The 20,556-nt window shown below is 42.3% G+C and overlaps 1 protein-coding gene across 2 annotated transcripts in view; it reads left to right on the top strand.

Annotated features, from left to right (window-relative positions):
- Window positions 1-522: 522 nt before the first annotated feature.
- The window catches only part of PRRX1 (paired related homeobox 1), a 75,786-nt gene continuing 55,752 nt past the window's right edge, over window positions 523-20,556 (top strand). Inside the window, exon 1 of one of the 2 annotated variants that reach the window (XM_003925381.4) lies at window positions 523-2,068. In XM_003925381.4, the coding sequence (XP_003925430.1) occupies window positions 1,828-2,068 (241 nt within the window). In that variant the 5' untranslated portion in view covers window positions 523-1,827. The remainder of the gene's footprint in view (window positions 2,069-20,556) is intronic. The other variant, XM_010336139.3, reaches the window with a different exon arrangement.

The following is a 20,556-nucleotide window of genomic DNA, read 5'->3' as shown; positions in this document are numbered from 1 at the left end:
CGGTACCACAGAGGTTACAAAATTGGCAGGGGTAGGGAGAAAGATTATAATATATTTCTGGAGTCCTTTCCTCCAGCTTAATAGACAAGTACATTTCTCATTGCCCTAGCCCTGGTATTCCTAATGGCGGGGAAAGCCTCAAATAAATTCGGTGTCCTCTAGATCTCCCCAACCTGCGTTTAGTCTTTGCGAGAGGAGTGAGAGAGCCTCCCATTACTATCCCTCTTGTTATTTTATTACATTATTTAATAGGCTCCCTCTACAGAACCAAAAATAGCCTAATTTCTCTCTGTACTCACCCCAAAACTGTTAAAACAGCAGAAAATCTTTTTTTTAAAGGTCGTGGGGGAAAGCAGAAGAAGAAAATTTGATTGTGATAGTGGTGGATTTTTTCCAATTTCCCCACAGCTGTTATCAAAACATGCAAATGAGATTTTCCAGCAGGATCTTAAACAAATCTGGAGGAGTTAATGCCGAAGCAAAATAATCAGCACGTTTGAAGTGACTGAGTTTCAGTTTGTCTTTTCTCCCTGATATTATTGCAGGAGAATGATAATTAGACCTTTAGAAATCCAAAGAGGCTCTCTTGCTCTCTTCCCTCTCTTATTTCTTCCTCCCCCTCCTCTTTCTCTCCCTCCCTCTCTTTCTCTTTCCCTCCCTCTGTTTCTCTCCCTCCCTCTCTCTTGCTCCCTCCCTCTCCCTTTCTCTCCAGCTCTGAGGTTGGCAAAGGGGGTTTTCTTAATCAGACTGTTTTTGGACCCAGGGAAGGGAGGAAGAAGGAGATTGTGATGGAGAAAGGGGGTCTGTGAAACGTCAGGCACGGCACAAAGGCTTTGCCACGTAATTACAGGCTCCTATTAAGTCGAGATCTGCCCTCCCAGGGGTCTCCAATTTTCTTGTATTCCCTACAAAGCCTCCTCTGCATGCCAGTTTGTGCCTTTTGATGTGCCAGAGAGCTTCTTGATCCAACTGAGAAGGAAAAAGGAGCCCAGCAAGAAGAGGGGGAGAGAGAGAAGGGAAAGGGGGGAACCCACTGGCACCCTCCGTTGGACTCTTGAAGCCCAATTTTTTTTTATTCTTAATTTTTTTTTTTTTTACTCCTTACAAAAAGTAAAGTGAGAATCCTGCTCTCTAATACATCTGCAAGACATCACCCTCTCCTCCTGAAACTTTAGTCACTCCTGAGAATCCACAGGAGTGCAGCGAGGGGGGAACACGTTTTCTTGAAGATGTTTTAAAGCTGGAACAAGCCTTCTTCTGTTGGTGCTTGAACTCTTGCCTGGGAATAACTTTTTTAACCTTTAAAAAAACCCTCCACTTTGATTCTTCTCTCCCACCCCTTCTTCTCTCTTCTTCTGTTTGCCTAACTCCCCCGCCCTGCTGGCCTCCGCTTTCCTCTCTCCCCCTTATTATTATTTTTAGTCTGTGCGTGTGGACGCTTTTGGAGAGTTGGAAGGGATTTTTTTTCTCCTGACTTGAACATAGGGTGACTTTTTAATATTGTATTTTGGTGTGGATTATCTCTTTGGACCGCGCCGGACTTGGCCTCAGGAAAGCAACCAAGGCTGGGGAAGGCGGCCGGTGCAGAACGCTCTGCTCTACAGAAGGGGGTCCCCCGCCCTCTTTTCCACTTTTTTTTTTTTTTTTTTTTTTTTTGGCCTTCCTCTCTTTCCCTCCCTCTTCCTCTCTCTCTCTTTCTTTCTCTCTCTCTCTCTGCACTGCCCCCCTCTTTCTTCCCCACTCGGCTCCTCTCCCCCCTCGCGCCCACAGCGTTTGGTGTTGATTCGAGCGGGAAGAGGGGGGTGGGTGGGATCGGTGGGGGAGACCATGACCTCCAGCTACGGGCACGTTCTGGAGCGGCAACCGGCGCTGGGCGGCCGCTTGGACAGCCCGGGCAACCTCGACACCCTGCAGGCGAAAAAGAACTTCTCCGTCAGTCACCTGCTAGACCTGGAGGAAGCCGGGGACATGGTGGCGGCACAGGCGGATGAGAACGTGGGCGAGGCTGGCCGGAGCCTGTTGGAGTCACCGGGACTCACCAGCGGCAGCGACACCCCGCAGCAGGACAGTGAGTGAGGGGCGCATGCCCACAGGGGTGTGTGCCCGGGACAGAGGGCGGGGACCGGGGTAGGACAGCGATGGCCCGTCCGGGGCCAGAAAGAGAAGGTCCTGGGACTAGGAGAGGTAGTGGGAGACTTCAAAGGAAGGGTCAGTCACAGGGGAAACCAGATGCGAAAAGCGGGTCTTGGCCGAGGGCATAACCAAGGAGGAGGCTAGAGAGGGGCTCCGAGGCCCTGAGGTCGGAAGCAGAGACTCTGTCTGCCGCAAACTCTCTTTACTTCAGCCAGGCTCGGGTTCAGTTCATCCCGCAGGCGGAGCGGCGGGGCAGGGCTGGGAAAAGGTCTTATCGGGGCGCAAACTCAGAGAGCCAGCACTGTTTGGGAAAGCAGCTGGTTAAGGATGCTGAGTCCGGCTGGAAGGACTTCTGTCAGGCAGCGTACGACGGCTTGAGGGAGGGCACCAGGCACAGGCAGCAGGACTGGCGCTGCTCATGCTGCACACTCCACGCGGGCACAGACGGCCGGGCGCAGCGGGGAGGCCGCGAGAGAACGCCCTGCCCGAGACGCTGGAGCTGCTCTCTGCCCCCTGCTGTCGCCTCCACCGAAAATGGGTTTGAGACTGGCAGATTCAAAAGCCCGGCTGACTCGGGCAAACTCAGGCCAAGCAAAGGGAATGTCCTTTACGGGTGAAACCTGAGATTCAGCCCCGCGTGATCCCGCACAGGCGAGCTGCATCACGGAGGCGCGGGCTTCTGTGCTGAGGTCAGTGTCACCTTCGAGGAGCATTCCCTATTGCTTCTTAAATGTCCGGAAAAGTACAGTTTCCCTTCCCCATCCTCACCGACCAGCCTCGCGCCCCTGAAAATCTCGCTTCGCTTTAGTAATGGTGCCTTAAAAAGAGACGGCACTTGTATCCCCGTGTCCCCGAGTCTGTAACAGACCGGTCACCCAGTTCATCCCAGGTGACATGTGCCAGACACGCGTAGATATTCCCTCTTCTTGAGGTTGCAAGAGTCTGAACTTAGCTGTAAGTTCTCAAATGAGGGTGATCGCTTTCGATGTCAATAGTTGCTGGTTACCATTTTGTCTTAAAATTTGGAAACCGTGGAACCAGGGGGCACGCCAGCATTCTGTGATTTTCGCAAAACATTGCCTATTTCAGACCTTCGAAAAATAGACATACAAATCAAACTGAACATAGAAACAATTGGAAACAGGGCCTGGGCACAGAGGTGGCTCCAATGGCCACCGCTAAAGCAAGCCGCAGAGAGAGCCTATGGCGTGCTCAGGGCGCCCGGTCTTCACCCTGCTTCCTTACTGGCCTGGGCGCCCCTCGGTGTTTTTAGCCAAAAGAGGCCTAGGGCCGATCCACTCAATGTGCTAGCAGAGGGCTGCAGAAGCTGGATGAGGAAGTCTGGCCTGTACACCAGAGAAAAGTGGCCAACTCCGAGGAATGAAGAACCGGGTGTCCCCAGGTTCCACATAAAGGGCTAGGTGCAGAGGCAGAGACGTTCTGTTTAGCGTTTTGGTGCTAGAGGGACTGCTTCTGCTGCCCACACTGCAGCGCGAGTTAAGTGTTTGCATGAGCACTCTTAGCTCTAACGGAATGCACTGAGAAATGCTGTGGTCGTTTTTAAACGTTTTACTAGGGAAAATGAAAAACTAAAAGAGTAAGGAGAATAGCATTCCATGTAGACCCCAGCTTCGTCAGTTCTGCACGTCGGGTCGTTTCTGTTTTGCCAGGACTACTTATTAATGGCGACATTTACCACTGTTCGAACACTAGAGGTTGAACTCACAACAGAAAACAGGGCCACAAAGAAACTTCTGCTTAGAAGACCAGAGTGGGGCAGGAGAGAGGAGATGTTGTTTTGCCCTACGAGGAGACAGGAGGATGAGAAAAGCAAAGCCAAGGCCAGCCGCCTCAGCCAGCCTGGGGACCGACCCAGCCCTGGTGCCCCTCGGATACTGCAGGGGAAGAGGGATGCAAATTGTACCAGTTGTTTGGCTCTGAGTGGACACCACAAGAAGGGAGCTCGGGATTCGGGGATTTGTTGTGGCCTTAGAGTGGGTATGAAGCGGGACTGGCCGGAGGAAGCCAGAGGTGGAACGACCCAGAGCAGATTCGCCGAGGCTCCGTGGAGGCCCAGGGGAGCATGTGGTCTCCACAGGGGCGCGTGAGGACAAGCTGAGGATTGCGGGTGGAGTTGGGGACTGTGTGTCCCTGGAAAAGGGGAGACTCTAAAACTCACCCACGTGATACTCGTGATACTCGGGCCCATCTCAGAGTTACAATAACTAGAGAGGCCTTGTGGGGAGAGGACCCTGAAAGGAAACTGAGGCTCAGAAAGAGGATGCTCATCGGAAGCATGACTAAGAGAGTTTTGGGAGGAGGCCGCAGAAGGCAGAGTGATGTGATGGGGATGATGTGACAGGCACCTAGAGCTAGGAAAGTGGCTGAGAAACACACACACACACACACACACACACACACCCCAGGCCTTCCTTCCCAGAGAGATGAGGGTAGTGTTCTAACGAATAGTTCCTTGCTTTTATAAGCACTTTCCTCTATCTTTTTTTTCTTCACTGGGATGAGAATGGGAGAGCCTGAGTCTTAAAGAAGCAATCGTCCAGGGGAACCCTAATCCCTAGTTCTTGGGCTCCCAAAAAGAGTCACCAAGAAAGCTGTTGTGAGCCCCCTGGAAGTCAGGACCGCTTGGCCTCCAGCCTGCAATGACAATGAAGCTCAGACTGTAAATCAGGGAAGAGGGGAGTGTCATGGTAATGGATGGCTAGAGCAAACTCTCGCCCATCCCCAAAGAAACTCGGAGATGGAACCGGGAGTCTAGCGCTCTTTGCACCCCGCTGGAAATCTAGTCTAGTAGGAAACGATTGTCTTCTTTGGAGAGACAGAGAACATTAAAAAGAAGCATTTGATTCCTTTAGCTATCTAGAAACAGTCCTTGACCTTTCTAAATTTTCTCTTCAGTTGAAATTAGCAAAACAAACCCACTTACAGCTTCGATATTGGATTTTTAATATTGCAAAATTTCTAATTACAATCTGGGCCAAATAGAGCTAGAAGGAACTAGTTATTGTCTAAAGTGAGGGCTTCTCCCTGACCCTCCCCACCCCACTCACCATCAGCAATTCTGTCCCCACCCTTACCTTGGTTGATATTCACTACACTGTCCTCTCTGAGGAATGCTTTCTTTCCCTTTTTACTGAGTCTCCCAGTCTAGTAAATTCTCCAGCTTCTGGGCTCAAATACATTAAGTGTTCAAAGAAATAGTTCTTTAACACTGTTTGGAATCCAGTGGCTCATGGGATAGTGTGGAGTGTGAATGGGGGTGGTGGCAGAACGTGGGTAATCAGGGAGAGGAAAGAGGAATGGGTCATAAAAATAGGCAGACCTACTCCAATGAAGACAGTGCATCCCGCTGTCATTTCTTAATCTGAACGTCACGTCTGCAAACTCTTAAAAAAAAGGGGGGGGGGCTGCCTTCCACGTTCCCAACCTCTAAATTAGTGAAACCAGATTGTCCTAATAAGACCTTTTGTTGGAAACACATGTAGTCATAAAAAGGTAGACGGAAAGTCAATTAGACACGCGCGGGCACACGCACACATTCACAAGCCGATGCTAAGTGTATACCGAGCGCAGCTGGCTCCCGAGGCGAGGCGGGATGCAAATACAGAACAGCAGCGCGGGAAATCGATTTGTCACAAAGGGAGAGGTGTAAACGCAGCGCGAAGGAATTGCCTGCCCAATCCACCAGTCACACTCTCCGGGGACCTTGCCCGGCCAACTTCTCTTCGCCAGAGAAACGCCTAGGAGAGCGGGAACATTTTCTAGGGCGCTCCCAAGTTGGAATTCGCATCACAGTAATATCAACCCCTAGAGTCTCAGCGTTTGCAGCAACCCTTGCGCCAGAAATTTTCTTAGGCAGCACCACCCTGGGACTCTGGAGCCTGTGTTGGCAGTCTAAATTTGGGCTTCAGTTATCTCGTTGAAGAGGGGAGGCAATGAAATATATCGTTTTAAGGTTAGTCTGGAAACATTTCTATTTAGAGGAGGAGGTGAAATACAGGATCAAGGTGCATCAGTGAATCCCCAAAGCCGAATGTCAAGGCCAGCCAAGAGGTGGTGATTTCGGTTTATTTTACATGCAGAGGTAGGGGCCCCGGTGATCTCTTGGAATTTTGGAGAAATTGATAGTTCAGTGACTCCTACCCGCTTTTGGGTGAAGGACGACTTGGGAATTTGAAGTGTGGGGTGATAGGCCAGTGAAGTCCGAAGCCCTAGCCTGCCAGTACTCACTGGGGCTCCAGATCCCCAAACTCTGGAATGCAGTGAATTTCCACCTCCTCCGTGCTTCGGAGGAGCGCCTCTCCCGAGTGTTAGACATCGCGCAGTCCCGCATTTTATCTGAAAGACCTAACCCTGGTGCGCTCAGGTCAGAGCGCCAGGGCTTCAGGCAGACAGCAATGGGTCATACGGGTCCCTATGGTTCTTTCCTCTTCCCAGGACTGTCATTTTAGATTTTACAACATGAGGGAATAAATCATCTCCAAATCAACAAGACGTCACCTTAACCCCCCACCCCCCGCAAAGAAAAAAAAAAAGTCAATTCAGCAGCACCTATTCCACCGACCCAGCTTTGAATGCCTCTCCCAGACAGGAACCTTTTCCAGGAAATAACAACCTGTAGATTTTCAACTATGACAATGTCTAAACCAATTTGATTGTTTATCTTAAAAGGCATGTTTCTTTTACAATCCCTCTCCTACACACTGTTTCCCTCTCTATCCATCAGCCTACCACACGACCAACGCAGAGCCCCTAACTCCTGGAAAACCTTCCTCCTTGGTGGAAGCGTGAGGGCAGCAAGTACCGGGTTGTTGCGAAGGTCTGTGCCTGCCTGCGCCTGCATTGCGACCTCCAGCGCGCCTCCAGTTCTAGGGCCGGGCCCACTTTCAACCGCTCTGGGAATATGCATATATTTATTTCCTCTTTAGAAGAAGCAATATGAGGAACAACTTTTTAAGATCAAGAGTGGCGTTTGTAGAGGAGATAAGGATTGCATTTCGCTTATTTTTCTACAGGTGGTGGAAGTGTTTTAGGGGTCAGAATATCCTCTCAAAGAAAAAGTAAAACGTGGGGGCTTGGCATTCTCTACCCAAGCCTTTGTAAGTTTAATTAACAGGATCCTTAAAGTATTCCTTAGAACTACAGATAAAACTTTACAGGCAATATTTGGATATGGGGCCAACTCTTTGTGTCCAAACACTTAGAGAGCTGCCTGTAAGTGCACACCATTGTCATCTGATTGGGCGCCGTTTATCGAATTCTGTGTTTTACTTTGATGCCTTCTGAGTACCAGTCCCATCGTTTGGGTGCCCTTTTACTCCCTTTACAACAATATATTAATAAAGAGGATGCATATGTCAACAGTGTTATATATCCATTTAAAAGAATTTGGATTTCTTTAAAATCAAATGGCTTGGTGAGCAGGCTAAGACCCAAAACCCAATAGTCTCAAACACTAATAATAATATCAACAAATGGCTGCAATGTCCCCCTTTTCTCCAAATGCTGTTTATTTTTAAATCAATAAATTAGGAGCTACACTGTAGAGGAGTAATCTTCAGTGGTTCAGCGTCGGCAGGTTTGTTTTTCAGGTGTAGAAGTTCTTGAGTAATACGTCTCCACTGTGGACTAAATACTAGTAGATTGTGTTGTGATTTTTCTAATTTTCTGTGGCAGCTTCAAGGAAGTACTCATCCAGACAATTATGGGGTATTGATTTTAAGTTTAAGACTTAAAAAAATACCATATTCACTTGCTCTGGGACTACTTTTCTTGATGAAAAAATATCTGGGAGGATGATTTCAGGGCCACATTAGCGTAGGGGAGGGGAATAAAGGCACAAATGGTGGTTGGTTAAGGAAATGTTATGAAAGAAAATAAAGAAAACATGTCAGAATAAATCAATCAGATGCACAAGTGAGTTAGAGGAATCTGAGGACAACCAGAATCTTGGGGATTCTTCTGTTCCTGTGGTTCTCAAATATAAGAATAAGGGTCTGAGTTATACCCAGAATACATTTGCCGGGTACTGGATGTCCCAGTCCCTTAGCTGTGCCACGTAATGAAGACGCTCTAATTCCTGAGAACTTTGGGGCTATTTTTACCATTATTGATCCCCCCAGGCTCAGGTCTCTTAAAAAGGGATAGATCTGAAATTTGTGTATTAATTTGAATTCCCAAGATCCGAGTTATGAGAAAGGGCAAAGGCAGGTTCTATTCCCATTTTGTTTACTTTCACGGAGTTACTGTGAAATGATTGGAAACTTCTTTAACGAACAGGGAGAGAATATATCGAAACTCAGTTGCAATAATAAAGTTGACATGGGGTCGGAACAGGAGGCTCTTTCTGGATCTCACCTTTGCTGGGGATTGAGGGTGTGTAATGGGTGGAAGAGTAATTAATTCAATGAAGAATTTTAACGTTGAAAACAGAACCCACGGTATCTTTGGTTATAATGAAACAAACACTCCCTCCCCATCTCCGCTGTTCTCCCTGCTGCACCGAGCTGGGCGCGGCTCTGTGCGTGGGGAATGAGTGCCGAGCCTCGCCAGACGCGTTCTTCCTTGCCTTCTTTCCCCGAAAGGGGGCGCGCTCCTCCCAGGCGGCGCGGGGACCTATTCTGCCTTCAAAAATCTTTGGGCTCCTGCAGGAGAGAGAGTCTCTTGAACACAAGTAACAAGACATGGGAAATAATAGCTTGAAGACACTTCAGGGACTATATGAATGTAAGCTGCACACACACTTGCATCTTAATGGAAACATGTAGATAGCTGGCAGGCGCGCTGGCTGCCTGCCTCTCTTCCTTTGAAATGAGGGTGGTCTAGGTTCCAAGATGAGCACGAGGGGAGTGGGGCCAGATGACCGTGGACGGAATTGGTGGGTGCTAGGACTGGTGCCTGGGTTCCATGGAGGAGGAGAGGGTTTGTCCCCATGGAGCTGGGCGGACTTTTCTGCATACGCACTTGAGATATTTAAAGAAAGAGGGGCTGATCTGAGCAATGGAGGCCTGGCTGGTGTTAGTGAGATGTTGAGAAAACTGCCACAGAAGCCCTCACCGTGCCCGGAGTGTTAAGACACAGAGAAAACCTGGCATTTTAGAGTTTTAGGCCCTGGGATCAGGGTAACCTTTCCTCCTCACAAAAGAACAGTAACTGCCCTGAGTCTTGTGTGAGCCTGCAACTTGGGTACCTAAAGCCATTTCCATTCTGCAAATGTGACTCCTGGCCGCCACTGATCCTCCCTTTTCAAACAAGAGTTTCAAGAGACCCACAGGACAGATGATAAATTCTTAACCCTTTCTGTAAATTGAGGGATTTTCAACTTCTTACCACACCCTGACATGGGGGGGTCGACAAATCTAGGCAACGGTGGGAGTAACAAACTGGCAGAATGACTGTTTTGTCTTCATAGCATAGAAGATGGTTAATATGTACCTTCCAAGATATCTGACCTGAGGTGTTCACTAGAAACAGAAGCACAAGGCCAGAACTGTAAGGGAAATTGCTTTCCCACAAACGTTGGTCTGAGAATGGGAACATTCACCCCATTCACTTAATTTCTCATCATCAGTCATGTCATTGTATTTTCAAGGACCTAAGAGCACTGGAAAATGGTATAGTTACACATAAGCATAAAAACAGATGGGTGCGCCCAGTACTCTAACTATATACAAGGAGGCCAAATCTTTTCAAAGAGAATTCAGATATACAATTTAAAGGCCAAGGAGCCCAACTCTATCAAAATTTGAGCCAGGATGTGCTAAGTTCAGTCAGCTTGACTACAGGCAAAGTGTTAGATGTAGCCAACAAATCAGATATCTACAGAGAACCACATTTCCTCAACTTTCTATTGTTATTTTTCATGCAAATTTAGTCTGCAAAGGGATTGATAGATTTGAGTTGGACCCTGAGGGTGGTGACAGTCCCCACCCAAGCCTCCTGTCCTTGTCTACTCCCCCTTTTGGGTACTCTCTCTGCTTCAACAGTTTGCTGAAAATCTGTGTTGCAGAGAAAACTGACATCTACAGGTCACAGAAGTCTCTTAAGTGCTGTTTCTAGGATCCTTAGAAAACAAGAAGGCTGTTGAGCTCAATTATATGTAATATACCAGGTATCTTTCTTCTCTGCTAATTCATTTTATAGTAGCCAAGTTAGAGACTTCTTGGGGATTGAGGTTTGGGGGACTGGATATCTCTGTTTTATTTTCAGGTAACTCATAAATACATGCAGTTGAAAATTCCCATGGAAGTCAGTATTGAATGTAAATGTTTATACCTGGGCATTTTCACCTATCACCATTAATTCAGATTGGGAATTAACATTAAATAATTATGTACATTGTGACTTACCAGTGCTGCTTCCCTAAATACTGGTCTGGACTCCAACAGTCATATACTACTGGGACAGTTGCTAAACTGTTGTCTGTGTTCAGGTAATGCTTACCAAGTGAGAGAATGGGCTCTCCATTCTTGGTGGAACACCTTTCTAATCTAGCCTAAGTACTAGCCACTTTACCCTCCTCTTTCCATTTTATACCTTTTGCCTAGGAGGTATCTTTTAGACTCACCATTTTAATATCCATCTATATGCGAATCACTCCCAGTTGATAGCTTCAAGACCCTCCATTGGAGCTGCAATCCATATCTGCAGGCACTTTTTTGACATTTCCATTTGAACTTCATTGCAAATGTGCTTCAACCTCAAAATCAACAAAACATGGAACTAATGAGCTCTCCTTCCCCAATCTGGTCCACCTTACAGCTTCTCTGTTTTCCTAAATGGTAACATGTGGGTGCAAGACTCAGGCACTTCAGACTCATCCTTGATTCTTTTTCCTTTACAATTCTGTTACATTCATCCCCAAATCCCAGCAAGGTTACCTTCTAAAATCACTTGAATTCATCTGCTATTTAAATCTCTATCCTGGCTCACCTGCCCTGCTGAACCACCCTCCTAGCCTGTGGAAACTCTTGTCCTTGCTGTACTGGTGACAAAGACTGGATATAATAGATCCCTAAAGAATATTTGTTGAATTTCCAAATGACAAATGCTAGTGTATTTTTCTACACATAAATTACAAAAATCATGTCATGTTCTTTCTTTACAACTCACAATGACTTTTCATTCTTTACATCAAAACTGAATTGTTTATCTTGTTTTTTAAAAATGACATTTGATAGTCTACCTTCCCATACCTGCTTTAGCAGCCTGCCTGATACTCACTCTCTCTCTCTCTCTCTCTTTTCCTGTTGTTCCCTAGTATGCTAGCTAGGCTAGTACACTAAATCTATATGCTGTAGTCTCCTTTCATGTGCTCTGGTCTCATTTCTGCTTCTCTGACTTCTGATCTTCTGATGCGAAGTGTTCTCGCTCTGTGCCTCGTTTTTGCAACGCTTTCCATGCTGTCTTCCAAGGTTTTGCTCTCATCACACCTCCTTGGGAATCCTTCGCTGACTACTTTATTCTAGACCACAAGAATCTCTTTTCTCAAGACTTACTATGGAAATATTAATCAGTGGCTCCACAGTAGTGCTCAGGTATTTTCTAAATATTTTATGATTATCTAGTTTTGTTTTTTTTTTTGAGATTTAGAGACTTTTGGGGAAAAGGCATATTCCGCAGTATATAGCACCACTGTAGTAAGCAAATAGACTGTTTTTTGCACAATGCACTTCTACTGTTTTTGTAACCCCTTTTTTCTCCCCTCCTCCCCACCTCTGTTTTTGTAATCTTTAGCTGCAAGTGATTTTTAAAATTATAAGTGATACCAAAGTGTAACACATGTTCATTTTTGAAACTGTATTATCGTACATTTAAAAATTCAAACGGGAATGTCAAGACACCAAAGTTTCACCACTCTGAGGTAGATACAGTTAGTATTTTGGTGTTAAAATATTTTCTTTTAAACTTTTTACACAGTTGGCATCATATTGCATTAACATTCTTAATTATTGATTTTTCTTTACTCAGTGAATAAATTTTTAACCCCATTTTCAAAGACTATATTTCTCTAAAATTAAAAAAAAATGCATAAGCATTTAACCCACTTGCTCTGATCAGAAATCAGAAAAATTAAACAGATAAGCACATACAAGACGAGCAACAGTTCTCCAAGGATTGTGGAAGCTGTATCAGTTAATTCCCAGCTTTCTCAAGTTCTGATGGGTACGTTTTCCAGCAGTGAAGTCCTTCAGAGTAAACAGTTTCTTTTTCTTTTCTTCTTGTTCTATCTGGGAACCTTCCCTAGGCATGAGCACATGTCTTTTTTTGAAATTGGAAAAGCCTGCATAATACCTAAAGGACGTTCCTAGACCGCAGTTAGAGAATTACTGCTCCAAAAGTCAATTTCTACATGATTTGGTAAGGAAGAGCTCACAGAATTAGTGGTCAGGGAGGGAAGTTTTGTAGCGCACTAAAAATTTTCTATTACTCCTGGTCCCTGAATCTTGAATTTTTAAAATTAAATGTCTTAAGGATCATACATGCTTTTTAAAAGAAAGAAGGAAGAAAATTAGATTTATTTCTTTATGCCTTTTAGAGGTATAGGTAAGATAGTGACATCTTCCAGGAATGGCAGTGTGGTTTGACAGATGAAGAAGCACTTATTAATAAATTAAAGATAGTGCATTTATCCAGACATGAGCATTTACAGCATCTCAGCTTTTTAAAATGTGATAAGTTCAGGGAAACAACATATTTGATTATTATAAAGTCTATTTAAAACTTGTTCCCAAGCAAGTGGACATTAAAACGTTTTCTTGATGAATACAAATATTTTATTTAGGGAAAGTATTAACAAGTGATATAAAATCCCATAGACCAGAAATTTAAAATTATGAATTAAATATATGTTAATAATTAATCTTTCTCCTCATGAGAAAGGGAGAACAGAGAGAGTAAACACAATTTTTGAAAACTCAAAATCACACTTGCCTAATAAAAGTTTCTGAAGTTCCCCCACATTGTCTATTTCTAAGAAAGGAAAGAAAGACAACCACCCAGAGAGTTCTTTGCCTATAACCAGATGTGCTGTTCAACAGCTCTAATCCTCCAGATCAGGGGAAGACCACAGGATGAATCCTCAACACATTTAAGAAATAAAATGTAATTTAGTTCATTAATCATGGAACCAAAATCTGCAGTTTTGCTAGACATATTTCAAAGACTGAATCCCTTCTGACAAGAGAAATAGAAAAAATATCACTGCACATTTGGCTGTTACAGTATGTTCTTAGCTTCCCTCAGGGAAGAAATTTTTCCTGGTATGATCGTTTTTACTCACAATATATGGGCTGCTGTTTAAATTTATATCCCTCCCCCCCTTTTTTTTTTCTTTACCTTAACATTCTTTTTTTTTTCCTCAGGGTGGTGAGAATATCTGTTTTCTGCAGTGTTTTTGGCTTTTTGATTTGGAGATTCAGAGCTACCTTGAAGGCCAGGAAATTCAATCTATATAGGCCTTGATATATAATCATTTCAACTGAATTAATATACTCAGACTGCTGGTTTATTAAGATGACCTACTTTGTCATAAAGAATTCATATTCTTAATATGAAAGATAAAGTGGAATAAAACATAAAACTGCTTTACAAACTTTAAAAACATATGCAACTGCTACTGTGTTCTATAAAGCCAATTTTAAGAAATAAGATCAGGATAAAGTAATTATTTTCATTTTACAGACAGGAAAACTGTGGCTTGGAGCTGTTTAAATACCATTTTATTTATTTTTCATTATATTCCATGATCTTTGATGTCAACCAAGTTTCTCTAGGTGAATTATTATCTAGCAAAATAATCCTGAGTTAGGAACGAAGAGTGTGGCATGCCATTTCATAACACATTGCCATGCTGCAGTCTTTTTTAAATTCCTGAGGTTCATGTTCTTCACGATAAAACTGGCATGTGACTGCTGCACCTATCTTCTCCACGCTAACATAGCAGGCCTGAAAGAGACTGTGTTTGGGAAAATATTTGAGAAAGAAAGGGCTAAATCTATGTGCATTATTATAATATAAGGGAGTGAATGGAAAATTTTCTAAATTAAGTTGTCAAGCAACGATACAAAAATAAGAATGCATTTCATTGGATTTACAGCAAGGTCTCAAAATGTGAAAAATTTTCAATTTAGAATTAGATACATTAGGTGTCTTCATCTGTTTTACTTTGGAGTCATAAAATTCTGTGTCAAATTGTTATTCTATCATTTATTAATACTTGCCAACTGATTTTAGACAAATACCTGTGTCCTAATTTCCTCATCTATGAAACTGGCACATTAATATTTATCACACAGGTTTTTTGTTCAGAATAATGAAAGAATGTAAGCAAAATGCCTAGTGCCCTACTCAAATAAATGCTTTATTATAAGTTGTTATCAATGGCCTTTAGGTTAATCATTTATTTGATTGCCTTCAGTGGGAATGGTAGTAGGGTACTAGGCATTTTACTTCCATTATTTCCACCCCACAGCATCTCTGACTAGTATCACTTATTCCAGGCATGGATATATGTCCACTGTGGTTTCCCAATCAATGTTGGAGGCCATTTAGTGCCACTGAAATTAGGAATATTTTCATATTCCAAAAGCCATACTCTTACAGCATGTCACTGAGTCTATTTCTTTTTTATCTACAGTTAAAAACTGATGCCTCATAACTTTTAGGGACACTTATAAGGCCATACCGTAAGTACCTGATAGAGCTAGGAGTTTGTTTCAGAAGTTCCTCATTATGGTCATCACCTTTAGGCCACCCTTCCTCCCTTAGCATGAAACAATAACAGAGATCATTTTATATTTTTGGATGGCACCAATATTAAAGATTGTACTCAATATTAAAAATTGTACTCAATATTAAAGATTGGTACCATTTGAAAATATAATAATTTATATTATAAAAATTATGTAAATATAATAAGTTGTTTCATTTATCACTACAGACTTTACAGGGATTGAAGAAGAAAAATTCCCTCCCTCTATTTAGCTTCTGAATTTTATGGAGACTATATGTCATATGCTTGGGTTTCTGTGAGTTTACTTATTTTTTTTGTACATGAATAATGCTCACCAGGTTAACTATAATTATACATAAAGTTGCCATTCTTTTGCCAACTTAGATTTCCTAAACCCAACTGAGTAAGATAAACATTCTATTCTCTGTTTGATATGTGACCTGTTTTCATACATATTTTTCTTTGAAATCTGATAAGCCTGGAAGATATATAGATGGCACTTCTACATCATGAAGCATCCAGAACTCTCTCTCTCTCTCTCTGTTTTTTTTTTTTTTTTTTTTTTTTTTTTTTTTTTTTTTTTTTTTTTTTTTTTTTTTTTGCCAAGCAATCAACAATTAAGTTTCTCTGGCAGTCTTGAGCAATAGATCAGTGTGGCTAGCAGTTGTGATATATGTGGAGAAAACTGGTCACCATGGGTGAGGCACTTTGACAACTTTATTACAAGGCTAGTGTGCTTATGGTCTAGGGAAGTAGCTTAACATGTGCCTTATGCAAGAGAGAAGAGGCCGGTCAGCCCCAACATTCTAGGTGAGTGTTAGGCAAAGCTTGGGAGCACAGCTCTGTTGGCAATAGCAGTTCTAATATACGGAAAAGGGTTACGTGTGTTTGTTAAAAATTCTGTCAATATTTTATCATATTATGTAGCATCTCTGATTGGGGGTGTAGTAAACCCTGGGTCTCTGTTCTCTAGAGCTCATGAAGTCCTTCCTCATCTAGGAATATTTTCCTTTGGCTATTGTTTTTCTTCTTCTATGTCTCTCCCATATGTGCAGTTTATTTCTAATAATTTAGAAAATAGGGATAAAGAGAAATAACAGATTATGGGAATCTTTCTCTAATGTGCTTACACTCTAATCCTGCCTATCTTCGATGTGATGCTTGGTTCACTTGCATCAGAATGAATTGAGGTTTCTTAAAATGCAGATTCCAGGGCCTCACTCATATGCAATGAATCAGAATCTCCACAGCATATGCATCTTAAATATCCCAGATGATTTTCATATCACACAGTCTGAAAACACTGATCTAGACCACTGTCTCCCATAGCAATTGGTATTGAATAATGTTTTCCTCGTGACCTCCACTGCATCCTGTGTGTTCCATTATTAAATAACTCTCCTAGTCTCAACTCTTCAAAGGTGTACATACCATTTTAAAGACAAGGGCAGAGGCAAACATTTTAAGCCTCAGAATACTTAACATGGTGCTTTTTATTTCATAAGAGGATTAACGAACAGTTACTGAATAAATAAATATGTGAACAAACAAGTGAGAAATAAAGAGCACACATACAGCACTTACTAGGCATCTGGCATTTTGCTAACCACGCCACATAAAACCAAGAAAAACAATGTGAGACAACTATTAGGGATGTAAAGCTTCTAAGTAAGACCAACTGTGTTACTTTATTTTATTTTTGTCATATATTGACAGATTGTAGTTGTATATGTTAAGATTAGTTTTAGGTGATTGTTTGCACTTATTCTAAAAGAAAAAACGTGTCAAAGAAGTGGCAATCTATTCCACAGATAATGTTCACAGTTTAATTTTAGTTTTAAGTATGTTTCTAAATGAAAGTATACCTTTATCTTCTTTTCTTACAAAGTCCTTCCTTACTTTCAGACAGTTGATAAAGCACAATTTTTCTATTTTCAAATTTTGTTTACTTTTTTATGGTCTGATAAAGCCAAGTTTTAATTTTCCCTTTTTTCAGATGCTGAGTTTTGAAAAGGTCGTATATGAAATTTCAACATAACCTTTCCAAATGTATCATTTAAAGACAACGGCATTTAACCCACTGGTGGGTTTTGGCACATGCTGAAGTTCTATTTCAAATATCCCCTTTTAAAGTATGTTTCAGGGCTCTTGTCCTAAAGTGATTTTCTATTAAGTATCAGGCTTTGTTTTTTTCCAGTGAAGTATATGTAATCATAAATTGCTGTCCAAAGGATTTATTTGTTGGTCTGTCTTGAATGACAGAGGAATGAATGAATTAAAAGAAACTACATTTAGAGAATCAGTATGATTTTAGAAAACTTGAAGGAAGAAAACAAGAAAGGAGGGATCTTACAGAGATGTGAAGGGGTGGAAAACAGAGGTGACAGGGTTTCCTGGACCCATGTCTGTAGTAGAGACCACTACTGAGTTACAGGCCTCTAAGCCCATCTGGGAACCTTTGGTGACATGAACTTTGCTCTAGTGGTTTATGACATCATTGGAACCCCCTTGGTGGAATTACAACTTCATAATTCACAGTTAGCTCTTGTTTATTTTATATTTAATCATTTGTGGAGCATACTGGCAGCATTCTCAGGGGAACTATGTGGTTATGCTCCTGCAAATCTTGTTGTTGCATAATTAAGTACGTCAGAAGTAATTCACCAAGTGTCATAACATCCCATATTTCGGGCCTTGCAGATGCTGGTGTTGGTTGTGATTGTCCTGAAAGTTATCCTGGCTAAATCACCTTCTCAATGAGTTTTCCTTTGGGAGGAACAGTTACCAAAGACAGCTGGGCTTTCTGGTTTAAATAAAATACAGTTTTCTGTGTAGCAAGTATGATGCTTCCATAGAAAGATAACTCCAGAACCATGTAAGATTGACTTCTATAATGTGACTGTAAAATGTGGTTCTATTCCTATTAACTGATGGGGGTGTAAAATGTATCAATGAAACAACAAAGGCAGTTTCTAGGTGAGCAAGGGGACTTTGGATTTGTCTCCGTATTTATTTGTGTTTGGCCTTGAGGCTCAGAAATGATTCCACTTAACTTGTGCCTTTGGGTCTCTTAATGGAAGAAGGGAGCTAAAGAGAAGAAATTAAGATGTATTGGGTACCATCATGGATCAGGTACTGTGCTGGGTAATTTATACTAATTATGTTGTTTAATATTCACAATAATGCTGAGTGATAGATATTCCACCTCCACCTTGCAAATAGGGCTTTGAGACTCAGAGGAACTGTAGCAATGTGCCTGAAGCGTTAAAGCTACTTATTGACAAACCAGAACTTGTCTTGACCCCTCTATTTCACTGCATTCCAGTATCTTCTAAAATTTCCTCCAGTGGCTAGAAAGTTAGAAGGAAGTGGTTGAGTTGAATGGTTTTTCAGTGGCATTTATTCAGTGGAATATAGAACTCTTGTAACTGTGGTACCTGACTGTGCTACATGCAAATAATCCTTCAGAAAATGTTATCTTTGCAAAAAAAAAAAAAAAAAAAAAAAAAAACCCTCTTGATAGCACTAGACATTTAGATGTCAGGTAAGCAGAAAAATTGAGGTCAATTTCAGGGCTCAGTGAACTTAAATGAAGAAGTGAGTTAGTTGGAAGATAGTACTAGAGAAGAAACAGGTGAACCAGAGAGCTTTCCTGAAGGTGAGGAGTTTTGACCACGGTCCTTCCAACAGTGTGGCCTTGAACATGCCACCCAGCCCTTCTGAGCTCTAATCATGGGAATCATAGAAATATCTTCTTGACAAGTCTATTGAAGATTAAATCAGATATATATGTATCAACCTTACCTCACTGGTAGAACCAAGCTTCTAATTTGCATCATCTAACATTGAATTGTAAAACACTGACAAAAACGGGGACAGATTCAACATTTCTGATTATGTTCTCTGTTGCTATGGAAATGAATTTTTGTAGCCATGAATAGAATTTTATTTAAAATATTCAGACAGTTGTTTCTAATTTGGCTGTTTGGAACTGGAAATTCATTTCTCCAAATGCAATGTTTTAATTTGTGATTAGATTCCTAGGAAAGCTACAAAAGAGTAGTGGATGGATGATACAGTGGAACTGTAGTGTAAATAGAAGCAGCTAGTGTGTTGCATCCTGGAAGAAAGAGATTTGTGGCTCAGAATGAGGAGGAAAGGGATGGCTCTTCTCTCTTTACTGATACAGGACCAAAATTTAGGCAAAATTTAGAACTAGATGCATTTAATCTCTAGGCAGCCTTCTCCAAACCCCTTCTCCCCTGACCTCTTATGTCTGAATTCTATGTTCCTCCTGTATGCTCTCAGTTACCCATGATAGTATTGTCACACTGCATGGCTTCTTTAAGAATGCCAGTGAGGTTTTGGTGCCTCAGTCACATCCTACTCATCCCTCTTCTCTAGAGTTCCCTGTAAGGAAGAGAACCACATAGAACAGTAGCTGAAGAGGAGATAAGGAACTGAATTACCATCATTTAGGCAAACACTCCACAAACTCTGGGCACCCCATGTCCTCATCTCCTGGAATTTGTTAGCATAACAAAGCTGGAGGCCTAGGTTTAAATCTGTTATGTTTGTAGAACAGACTTCCATTCCTGTCTCTTTTTCTTTCTCTCTCTCATTTTTTTTCATGCATATTTGACAAATATGTCTTGAGTACCTACTTTGGCCAGTCATTATTCTATGTTCTGGGGATGTGGTGGCGAATAAAATAGACACATTTCTTTTTCTCATGAACTTTGTATTTCCTGGGAAACAGAGGCAATTAAAAAAAAATAAATGAACACACACCTAGATAATGCATTCAATTGTGGATTAATGATAAGTTCTATGAAAGAAATGAAACAGGCTATTTGAGAAGGGATATGAACGAAAAGGAGAGTTAACTATGTAGAGAGCAGGGTGAAAAGCCTTCCAAGCAGAGGGAGCGAACAGCCTGTGCAAAGGCCCTGAGGCTAGAACAAGCTTGATATGGTCAAGGAACAGAAAGAAGGTCAATGTGACTGGAAGGTAGTAAGTGATGGGACGTGACAAAGTCAGAGAGGTATATAGGGGCTAGGTGATAGGGGCTTGTAGGTCACACTGAGGAACTGTCCTTATATTCTAAGTGTGATGACAATGGGAAGCCATGGGAGAGATTTAAACTGGTGAGTTCTATAATGTGATTTATGTGTTTAGAAGAACAACCCAACTGCTATATAGAGAATGGATATTAGAGGAGGAAGGAGAAGCAGTTAGGAGGTTATTGCAACAGGCAAAATGAGAGATGATGGTGTCTTGAACCAGCCATATGAGTGAGGATAGAGCAGCAGTGGTAGGCACCTAGAATGTGTCTTCTACAGGGAGGCCGACAGAGCCAGCTGAGTTTAGTAAATGAAAGGGGAAAAAGGGGGACATTGTCATTGAGGCTGTGCAGCCTGGCCTGGAGGACTGACCTAGGACATTCATCTTTCATAGTCTCATTTTTTTTTTTCTGTTTCTGTACCTGGGTTTTCTCTCAAACTTCCAAGCCTTACCATGGTGGGCTCCCTGGAAGCAGCTGCATGGGAGAAGGAGTGGTTCTGTGCAGTGGAGTATGAAATAGGAGCAATTTATTTTGATTTTGTTATTTGAAAGGTTAGAGCCTATAATTCAGGTACTGCCTGTAATTTTCCCAGAAAGGAAGGGTTCTG

This window comes from Saimiri boliviensis, chromosome 19 (assembly GCF_048565385.1).
Source record: "Saimiri boliviensis isolate mSaiBol1 chromosome 19, mSaiBol1.pri, whole genome shotgun sequence".
Lineage (NCBI taxonomy): Eukaryota > Metazoa > Chordata > Mammalia > Primates > Cebidae > Saimiri > Saimiri boliviensis.
The sequence above is the reverse complement of the archived record's forward strand: the minus strand, read 5'-3'. Positions and strand labels throughout refer to the sequence as shown.